General features: G+C 36.4%; 1 protein-coding gene across 3 annotated transcripts; it reads right to left on the reverse strand.

Moving 5' to 3' along the window:
- Positions 1-1,396: 1,396 nt before the first annotated feature.
- LOC122313967 (beta-carotene hydroxylase 2, chloroplastic-like) lies at positions 1,397-5,580 on the reverse strand. Of its 3 annotated transcripts, none has more exons than XR_006243560.1 (8): positions 5,077-5,580; positions 4,932-4,979; positions 4,712-4,783; positions 4,465-4,599; positions 4,095-4,220; positions 3,897-3,953; positions 3,663-3,803; positions 1,397-1,774 (listed from the first exon to the last, which is right to left on the reverse strand). XR_006243560.1 is itself a non-coding variant. In XM_043129314.1 (7 exons), exons 1-7 carry the CDS (start codon positions 5,452-5,454, stop codon positions 3,732-3,734), a joined length of 900 nt encoding a protein of 299 aa, XP_042985248.1. In that variant the 5' UTR covers positions 5,455-5,579; the 3' UTR covers positions 3,468-3,731. The 3 variants fall into 3 exon arrangements, 1 of the variants encoding a protein (XP_042985248.1); XR_006243559.1 differs by having other exon boundaries at positions 4,920-4,979; positions 5,077-5,579; XM_043129314.1 differs by lacking the exon at positions 1,397-1,774 and having other exon boundaries at positions 3,468-3,803; positions 4,920-4,979; positions 5,077-5,579.
- Positions 5,581-11,262: the final 5,682 nt, after the last annotated feature.

An 11,262-nucleotide genomic window follows, 5' to 3' on the forward strand; every position in this document is an offset into this window, starting at 1 on the left:
AAAAAGAAAAGAAAAGTAGAAGAAAAAGGAGAAAAAGAAAAAAGGAAAGAAATTAGATCCAATTCCTACATTTTGGGGTCTTGAAACTGATCCAACAAAAAGTATTTAAAATGATAACTTAATTTAAAAACACAGTACTAAGTAAAATAAAATAATAAAACACAAAAATAAAAATAATTTTAAAATTAAGAGCCACTAAATAATAAATAGTAATTAATAACGAGAAAAGTACATTAAAATAAATTACACAACTTAAATAGTAAAAACAATAAAATACAATAATAATAATAATAGTAATAATAATAATAATAATAATCAATTTAGAATAAAGGAACCAATAAAATAATTAATAAAATAACTAATTAAAAATACAAGAAAATGAGGGATGTCACACGCCCTAAATTCATTTCCTGCATTACCATTTACCATATCTCCAAAATATTGTAGGATGCTTTAAAAAATGAGTAGATCATCCACCTTGGTGCAGAAGTAGATCAATTTCGACATGTGATAAGAGATTTGATGTCCTGTCTATCACCCCCATCAATGAAACACCAACATAAACTCTAAATATCGATTCCCACCAAACTTCGCAGCCTTCTATTTGAATAACTTAATGAAACATTGGAATTACATCTACTATTGGCTAAAAAAAAGTAATATATATTGTCATGCTTTGCTTTTTCACCAAACTTGGCATGAATTTATGATCTATTTTAACTTCGTAGTGTTTCACTTGGTAATTTATGAACAGATTCTAATTACTTTGTATGTTTACTTTGCCATCCTATGTACTTTGTCCAGATTATGCATCCACATATTTCTCACCTCACCTGCCCCCTTAGGGCACTGACAATGTCCAAATTTTGACTAAAATGATAGCTTTTAGCTAAAGTCTAAACCAATAGAGATAGTGACTAACATTGGACTAGTCATCTCAAAGTTCAAATAATAATATAATATTATATATTTAAATAATAATTTTTAATTTTTTAAAAATATTTTACAAATATACTCCATATATTAATTAATATTTTGTAAATACACTCCATATATATATATATATTAAAAAATACTTTTCCTATTTGTTGATAAACATCTGAAAGGCTATGCGAAAGGAAATCTATTATAACGGAAATTCACCATAACATTTGAAATCTATAATAAGTTAATAACGTTTCCTTTTGGTTTTTATAATAACATTTCCTTCCTGGAAATCTATAATAACTTTTCCTATACGTTGACAACCAAAAGCTTTGGCCTATAATAACATAGCATTGTCCTACAATTCCTTATCCGCATTAGAATGTTATAACATCAATCTATAATACAAATGCTATAGCTGCAGCCCACAATTCACTGTATTTTAGTGTCGCCCAACATGTGTCCACCAACATTTCCAACTCATAAACCAGAAATTCAAACACATTTCAGTATCTGAAACAATTACAAACCAGTCATCAAATTTTAGTATCAAACCAGTTGATAAACCAATTAACAAGTTTCTACCCAACATTTCCACCAACATTTCCAACTCATAAACCAGCAGTAGATTCACATTTCACACTCAAACCAGTACAAACCAATTGATAAACCATCAACTTTAGTAATAGTACATTTCAGTAGTAGCAGTACAAATAAACCAGCAACTCCATGCACTGGCATTACCAAAAAGGCTATTGCAAACAAAACTCAGAGGATTTCAGCTTGAGGTTGCAAAGCCTAAAAGGTTTCCCCCACCTTCTTAATTAATATCCTCCACTTGGTTGTGAATCTACAAAACAAAGCAAAAATGAAGTAGCTTCTAGCAAAAAAGAAGCAACTTGTAGCTTGTAGCTTGTAGCTCCGTTCTTTAAGGCTTCATCAAAACTCTGATGCCATCTTTAAGGCTTCTATTCTATCTGTAATTGGCTTACAACTTGCAATTTTTTTGACAATCTAGTTTTGTGTTAGTGTTAATTGACTAATTTTTCTCTTTTAAATGGGGAATCATTTTTCCTCCATTTCAGATCAATAAGTGCAAACTATGAGATTCTATACAAACTATGAGATTCTATACACCACCCTTTCATATTAAATATGAGTATTACAGTTTATGGGAGACTGTTGGAAGAAAGATGGAAAATGGCAGTTTGAAATCTTAATTTACTAGCAAATAGGTAATGGACAGAGTACTCCATAACCACTTTAATTTCTCATAGGACCATCTTATCAGCCACCAGATTAGTTTATGCTTTAGCCTTTGAAACAGAGGGATAAAAACCATTTCTGGGGAAGCTAAATGTTGAGAACTAACAAACTAATTTAAATGTTGAGAAGCTCAAAATGTAAATCATGAACAAGTGATATTATGCTCGTGAAAATTATTAAAGTCAAATGAAGTATATATCTGGAAGTTTATCAAGAAAGGGAAAATCATTTCTAACAATCTGACCTAAAAGATCATTTCTTCAATCAAGATCATTTTTAACCCTTCGAAATCTGCCTTAAAAAAATCATTTTTAACCTTCGAAATTTGACCTAAAATACAGTGACTAGCAACCACGATCAACACAAAGCAATAACGAATTGAAGAGCCCAACACAATTGAATCAATTTAACTTCGAAATGAATAGAAAGTAGTTTTTTGTTTTTTGGTTACCCAGTGGGGAGGTTGTCGACATAGCTAATTAGCATCTTGAGCTTGCTAGGTTGAAGGGAATTGATACCTATTTGAAGCGTGTTTGAAGAGACAATCAGAACTCTACGATCACTGGCCCGCAAAATGCGAAGGTAGTGAGAGCTTTTTGGGTCGCAGACTATCGATAACCATAGGAGGAAGGGACCTACAACTCTTCTGACGGAAGGAAGAGAAATGCGAGGGAAAGAAAGCGGGACAGTTGGACTAAAATGATTAAAATAATTGTTTGGTCCGTGAACAGTAACTCGCCAATGTTGGCCAGTCCCCTTATTTCACTGTAGCTCATAGCTTGAACTTTGAGGCATTGGCTAGTCCAATGTGGATGTATTTTCTCATATATAGCCAAATTTTAGACTTCATCGGCATTTGGCAAATGCCTAGTCCAATGCCAATACCCTGTGAATTTGAATGAATGCCTACCAATATCCAGATTTATATTTGTGTCCATTACACATTCAATCAGTCGGTTTATGTCTATTTTCAGCTATAATGTGCTTCTACAAGAAAGTTTTGTTTTCATGACTTAAGAACTTTTCTATTCTTCCGACTGTGCACGTTTAGCCCTTACTAGTATATATATAAATGAGCAATGTTACAGTCGTAGAATTGCAAACGCTGCGCAATCGCTTTGAAAAAGAGTAGAGTTCACGATTAAAAAGTTAGTTTTTTTTTTCATGTGAGTCTCATATTAATTCATTTTTTTCAAAACGACTGCACGCCACTTGCACAATCACGACTGCAAATATCATTTCTCATATATAAATACAATGCTGATCTTCTCGATGCATGGTGCTTAAATAGATATATTTTATTTTATAAGTAAGCTCTCTAAAATTTTTTTACTTGATCTCTTCCATCGATCCTAACGCTAGCTTTTACGTAAAACAGCAAGGGCCTCAATCAAAACCATTGACCATATCTATCCCTGATGATCAACTAATATATCTATCATGCATATATATATATATATGCATCTACGTACCCTCATATTAATCTGTGTTACAAAACGGGTTCCCATTCATGACGACTGAACACTCATGAACGTCCCTAATTATCTGATCATTTGCTTCCTCCTATTAATCTCCTTTTCCAACTCTTCCGAGCCTCCCACCTTTTCCAGCTCCTGCACCCACAATTCAAACAAAATCATTATAATCTTATAAAATTCCCTTTTAAAACTTGATCAAAATTGCACATTTGAATCAAAAGAGCCTACCTCAGGTCCCAAGAAAAAACCGTATGGCACACCATGAAACTTGTCAGTGTGATGAATCTACAAGTATACATAATAAAAACAAAAAAATAAAAAAAAAATCCTTTATTTCAAACAAAGCCATTGAAATAAAAAAGCAAATATGCAACTTAAAGAATAAAACAGATACACGTTTGATTTGAATGACTGGTGAATATTTACCTGGTGAGCAGCAGCTACCGTTCTGAAATAGGGCACGTTGGCAATTGGCCCAACTGGGAATCTTTTATGGACCAGACCATCGTGGACAAACATGTAGGCCATGCCGAACACCGTAATGCCAAGACCCTGTTCAAAGACCGAAACAAAAAATGTCAATACGACAAAGTAACTGAGTCCTCGTCGTCACAAAAAAGTCATTTGGCAATCCCCAGTACTTAATTACGTATGATTTCTTTTGTTGGACGCGTACGTGTAAATATTATTATCATACACTTAATCGAGACAATGAAAGATAACGTATGTGTATGTGAGAGGGGGAGAGAGAGAGAGAGAGAGAGAGAGAGAGAGAGAGAGAGAGAGAGAGACTTACAGCACCAAAACACAAACCAGGTACAAGGCCTTTGTGGAAAAAACCATAGGAAAGGAGACCAATGGCTGGGGCAGCATTGATAATGGCAAAAACGTCGTTGAGCTCGAACGGACCTTCCCTAGCTCGATGGTGGGACTGCCGATAAAAGCAAAAGATTAGGAATCTCTTCAGCCTTTTTTCTGATTATGTTCTGCAAAATTGAAGATAAAGAAGGCAGGCAAGAGCAACTGAGATGTCGAAAACAAACCTCATGCATGTGCCATAAGGAAGCATGCCATAGAGCTTTGTGCGCCCACCTTGCCCAAAACTCCATACCCACCTGAGAATATTCAAAATTACCAGTTTATTTCACCACCAAATTCACCCAAAAACTACAACTTCTGATTTCAACTTAATCATCCAAATTATCCCATAAAGTTTCATTTTTTTAAATAAAATAAAATAAAGAAACTCACAGCAGCACCCACAGAGAGAGCAAATGTACCAAACATTTCAGACAAAGGCACCTCGCCACCCTGTACCAAAACAAAATCCATTTAGCAGTACATTAACATACACAAATTAACTACCCTTCAAGAAAGAGACAGAAAGACGGAGAGGAGGAGGAAGTACCTCCATTTGCCAGGAAAATCTATAATAAACAGCCATGACAGCCATAGAAGTAATACCAAGGCTAGAAATGATAGCAGCTACTAGATAAGTGGACCTCTCGGATATTTTCTTGGCCAACCTCTCAGCCGCACGAGCGGATGGGATCTGATAATTCTTACCATCGGTAATTTCATCTTTAAGAATCCCCGGCTGACTACTTTGTTTTTGGTCCTCCACGATGACGCAGACAGTGAAGAATGTTTTCCTTCGGGATTTGTGGATTGTTCTGAGGCGGAGAACTGAGGGACTGAAGAGGGGAGTGGGTTTTTGTACGAGGTGGGAATGGTGGAAGAGACGGAAGGGTTTAGAGGTCGCGGTGGCGCAAAGTCCGGCCGCCATGGGAACAGATGGGGGAGCTTCAGATTGAGACTTCGCAAAGCTCAAGCCTTGGAGAGAGAGAGAGAGAGAGCGGGGGCCAGGGATCGTCGTGGAGAGTGGTGGCTTTTGCGGTGAAGAGTGAAACGTTTTGCAGTGAAGAGTGAAACGTTATATACACGGAGACCACACATCTTACCGACATAATTCCATGTGGCGTGTTCAGTAGAATAAAATACGAGTTTTACTATATATAAACATATTTTATATATTAATTTACGTATTGATGACTTTTTTATTTAAAAATAATATAAAAAAATTTTTGAAAGGAAGAAAATCTCTTAGATCATAAAAATTATTTTTATTTTTAATTTATATTATTTCGTTAAATATATACTTTACATATTAGTATCCATTCATAAATGAATGCTTTGTAATAAGATTTTTCCATAAAATACTCGTGAAGTGGAGGACTCACTCGAAATAATTCCAAACACAAAACCATTGACTGATCTATTATTTGTAGAAAAAAGCTTCTCATCGGATACTATTTCTCATCAACCATTTCACACTTTACGTGGAACTAGTGGAGGCCAAACGTGCAGAGCACAATTTAGTTGTATTTTTTGATTATTTTATACAAAAATTTGTTCAAAGCAAATTTGAACAAAAAACAAAAATATAAATAGAATTTTGTTTTTTTTTCATGATTATTGTAGTTCTTAACCATATTTCATAGGGCCAATAGAGAGAATATTGAAAATTTTGAATTTGCAACAAGTTAAATCATTCACTATTTTTTTTTAACTTGTACTACAATAGTCTCTATAAACAGCAGATACTCCTATATGTTAAATATTTAATAGGATTAGAGAATGAATAAATGTGTAAATAATTAATTTACAAAAAAAGAAAAATAAAAAAATAATTAGTATTTTATTATAATTTAGTATAGAAACTGTAGGAATGAAAAAATTTATTTTATGAATTTTAAGTTGTGAAATTTAGTTTGATGTGTTTTCTTGGTATTAATTATTGTTTTACATTTAAATTGATCTTTACTTTAAATTAATTTAATGTTAGACTTTAATTATTTTATTTTATTAATATTGAGTTGTAGTATTTTTATTTGGCTCTTATTTATTTTTTTTATTGTGCATTTTTCTTTTTACGTATAATTGTAGGGAAAGATTATTTTATTTATTATAGTTTATTACTCTTTTGTTTTAGATTTAATGTATTATTCGTTGGGTTCATTTATGATTTTAAATCGTGTAAATTATTTTAATGTACTTTCTTGTTATTAGTTATTATTTCGCATTTAAATTACTCTATACTTTAAATATTCTATTGTTGGGCTTTAAATATTTTACTTTATTAATATAGAGTTGTAGTGTTTTTACTTGGCTTTTAATTATTTTTATTGTACATTTTTATTTTCTTAGAACCTTTTTTTCTAAGTGGGCTTTATTTCAGTGGGTTTTTATAGTGATTTGGGCCGAATTCCCTTTAAACCTGGGCCAGCCCATAGCACTTAAACTCGGCCCAGTGGATCCCTCCAAAACGGCGTCGTTTAGAAGAAATTAGGGCTCCTTTTTCTTCCTCTTTCTTCTTCTCTCCTGCGCTGTTTCCCTTCTTCTCGTTGCTTTCTTCTACTGCTAGCCAGTTCATCTCCATTTCGTGTACTGCAAATCTCTCTCTCTCTCTCTCTCTCTCTCTCTCTCTCTCTCTCTCTACTGTTTTTATTTCATGGTTTCTTGCATTTTGTTTTTATTTCATGGTTTCTTGCAAACCGGTTCATCTCTTGCATTTTGTTTCTTTTTTTTCCACTACAAACCGATCTCTCTCTTTTTCTGCTGTTTTTATTTCATGATTTCTTCTTTATTGTTGCAGGTTTGGCCGAGTTCCTCGTGTGCTCATTTTCTCTTTGTTTTTTGTTTATCTCATTTTTATTGTAGTGTAAAACCCGCACGGCCTCGCCGTGGATTGTGTTGCATCGCTCCTTGCGCGACAGAACGGCCTGCACGACCTCGCCGTGGATTGTGTTGCATCGCTCCTCGCGCGACAGAACGGCGGCGGCAGCGGCTCCGTGGCACGTATTGGTGGGTTCCGATGATTTTAGAAAGATGGAAGACCCAATCCAACCCAGCTATGAACCTCTGCGCACAAAACCTCTCTATCTCGTCACCACGCATGATAATAGTGACCATCGCCTCAAATCTCTCTCTCTGGTGTGCACGGCGCCGTTGCACGACGGTATTCGTGTGGTCGACGGCTACGATCTCTTTGTATGGAATGTAAAAGTGTAAATCTTTACACGAAATGCTTTAGTGTAAATCTTTTCACGGGCACTATAAATCTTTGGTACACGGAAACGGAATTAGAATTCATTGTAGATTACTGTAGAAATGTGATAGACATTTATTATTATAGATAGAAGTAGCATTTTTTTTTCTTTTGAGTTTTTTTTCCTCCTTTGCACATTTCTCTCTCACAAACCCTTTTCAAATTCTTTGAGCCGCGTCGCCCATCCTCTACCTAAGGCCTCGTCGCTCATCCTCTACAAAGTTGTCCCGTCACCATCGACCCTCCCTCTGCCCAGCTGTTGGGGATCTCGGTCAAGCTGTCACACACTAAGGGGTCTATCCTCTCCTTGTTGCTCACTAATTGACTGAATGGACTCTTATGCTTGGTCTTGATCACGTGCAGCCCAATATGGGAGCTTGGGTGAATGGAGGCTAGTGTTTGATGGTGGGAATAATGGTGGTGTATGGGCTATGGTGGTGATGGAGCACGGCAAGGTCTCTCTTGAGTGTAAGATGCCACTTGAATGGTTTAGGGTTGGAAGATGAGTGAATGAGACTAGGGTTGGATTTGTGTTTCTGCCAAGGGTAGTGATGGGATTCGGCTATGGCTTAGGTGGATGGTAATCTCCTAAATTATTGGGATTTGGATGGGCTTAGGAGGATGGTGATCTCTTAAATTATTGGGATTAAAATTTCAATTTCAATTTGGAATGGGTTGGCCGAATTTAGGGATAAAGGATAAGGGTTAGATTTGATTTGGTTGGGATGAGATTTGATTTAGTCAATTAAGCGATAATGACTAATCAAATAATTTATGGAAAGATATGGTGAGAGTAATATGAGAAGTAGGGTTTTGGTCAAGCCAATTAGGCTATGGCTCAATATGGTAAATAGGGTTTTGATTGATGGTTGGCTATGGAAAGTGGTATGGGCGTGTAAGGTAAGTGGTGGGACTAGGGTTGGCCGAAGGGTGTGTTTGGCAAATGGGAAACTTCAAGAATCTTCAAGGAAAACTTATAATTATGCAAGAAAATGCATGAACACAAGAATAACTTGAAGATCTCAATCACAAATCCGAGAAGCAAAGTGCCCTTTCAATCAACCACACTCACAACAATCACAAATATAAACTCCAAAGAACAAAAGATAACCAATCAACTTTGATTCATGAATTGCACAAAGATTGAAAGGAAACCTCAAATGATAAATAAAGATAAATAGAATCACACATATTCACGAATTGCAATATGTGATCTTTCTCCTTGGGAATTCATGAATTGCACCCAAAAAGCCCAAGTGCTAAGCACTGAATAGAGAATCCTAGGCACAATGGCTGGCCACACGAGGCAAATGTCTAATGTTCAAAAGATGCAAATAAAATGACTAAGGATCCTATTTATAGAGTTTACAAATTGAAAACCCTCAAAAGGTCGCTAACAAATTATTAAAATAAATAAGTAAAGTAGATAAATAAAATAAACATAATGGATGAAAAAACCCTATGATGGCCGTCGCATGCAAGGCCCATGGTAGGCAAGGATGGTGCATGACCCACGGCTGGGCTAGTCCTGGTCCGGTACGGTGGTTGGCTGCATGGCATGGCATAGTGCCATGCGTTGGTCTGGTGGTGGGCACGACATGGCGCTGTGCATGGCCTGCTGATGGTGGGCATAGCATGGTGCCATGTATAGGCCTGATGGTGGGCACAAGGTGGTGTCGTGCTGCTACTGTGAGGCCCAGTAAAGTGTCTTGGGCACTGGTCCTGCATGGCCCAGGCTGGTGGCCTGGGCGATGGGCATGCATGGCCAAAGCTAATAGTCTAGGTGCTGGGGCTACAAGGCATAGGCTGGAGCCGTGCGCTGGATGGCATGCCTACCCCTGTAAGGCAAGAGTTCGAGTCATGCATTGGATGGCATGTACTCACCTTGTTGAGTGGTGCTGAAGAGTGTAGGTGCAAGCGCAAGGGAATGCCCAGGCCTGCGCATGGCCAATAGCCTCCATAGGCGTTTGCTACATGTCTGAGCATGAGCCAAGGCATGCATGCAGACTAGCCATGCGACTGTCCTGACCTCCAAGTGTCGTGTCGAGGTGTGGCTCCGGGCAATCCTCCTAAGGGTTGTGACACCAACACCCCCGTCGGCATCGACCCTCCTCCCCTCTGTCAGTTCTTCTCTTCGATGGAATGCTTCATCCTTTCTCTTCTTCATTCTTCCTCAATTTGAAATCTTCATCTCTTCATCCCTCTTCTCTTCGACGTCTTCATCTCCCCCCCTTCTCTCCAACGAACTTCATCTCCCCATCTTCTCAAATTGATCCCTTCCATTCCTTTACATTTCCCCCAAAATGTAAATCAGCGAGTATTTCGAAATTGTTGCAGGCCTGAGTCATTGGGTATCTTCTTTTTCCCCCTCCATTCTTTCATTTAGCTTTATATCATAATAATCTTTTGAACTTGTCTTATTAAACTTGATGATAATATTTCAAAATTGTTGTAGGCTTGAGTCATTGGGTATCTTCTTTTTCTGCTTCCATTAAACTTGATGATAGTTTGGTCAATCATGCATGATAGAAAGGGAGCTAAATGAGCAGTTGGTGCCCGAAGCTACTCAAAGTCATTTAATAAATGAACACGAGGTATCCAAGCACAGGAGGATGATAGAACCAAAAGTTGTTCGACACCAAGCAGAACTTGAAAACCAAACATCGGAGCAAAATATTGATCTATATATATGGGACCGTACTTTTAGTGTCGTATATTTTTTCAACTTGTACTTGTAACCAGTCAATTTAGTTTGAATTCAAACTCAAAGCAATCCTCCATGAAAGCTTATAATGTTGTAATCTGTGACTTGTAGTTAGAGATATTATGGATTGTAAGCAAATGATATTTTACACTTTCACTTAATGATGTAAATATTTGTTTTTTAATTGCAAGTGAGTTGTGCTTGCATTACACTTGCAATTAGAGATATTTGCTGGTTACTTTTTAGTACACATGTATTTAGAGACTTGTTGATTAATTTCCTTCATATCTTTGAGTCGAAAACTTAGGAAAATATCCTAGAGTGGCTAAAAGATTGACCATAAGCTGATCAAAATGCTTTTCTAGTTTAGTGTAGTTTCCATCACAACATTTTTACTTCATCAACTCAAAATATCTAATTTTTAACATAATCATTTTCAACATAATTGGAGTATATATTACAACGAAATAGTAGACATTACAACTCAACCAAAAAATGTACGCATTACAATTAATTTTCCACTGACCTACTACACGTTACAATACAACTAGAAACAATACATATAACTAATTTGGTCGGCTTGATATGGAATTGGGACACATATATTCTTGTAACTAGGTCTCTTGGATGGGGTAACACAAACATAGTGGATATCCTCTATTGAGAAGGAAAAAACAAGAAATTCTTAGCATCATGTAATCATCAGATGATGGTACATTCATCTCTAGGAAAAACAGGATGCAAGACGATTTTTCTTCTGAAGTAGGACTTCTAATCTTGGG

The sequence above is a fragment of the Carya illinoinensis genome, chromosome 6 (genome assembly GCF_018687715.1).
Source record: "Carya illinoinensis cultivar Pawnee chromosome 6, C.illinoinensisPawnee_v1, whole genome shotgun sequence".
NCBI lineage: Eukaryota > Viridiplantae > Streptophyta > Magnoliopsida > Fagales > Juglandaceae > Carya > Carya illinoinensis.

Coding starts and splice junctions, on each gene's coding strand:
- LOC122313967 (XM_043129314.1), bottom strand. CDS start 5,454: ATGGCGGCCGGACTTTGCGCCACCGCGACCTCTAAACCCTTCCGTCTC. Junction 4,784..4,919: donor CTCTCTCTGTGGGTGCTGCT/GTGAGTTTCTTT, acceptor GAATATTCTCAG/GTGGGTATGGAGTTTTGGGC. Junction 4,221..4,464: donor CTGGTTTGTGTTTTGGTGCT/GTAAGTCTCTCT, acceptor GTCTTTGAACAG/GGTCTTGGCATTACGGTGTT.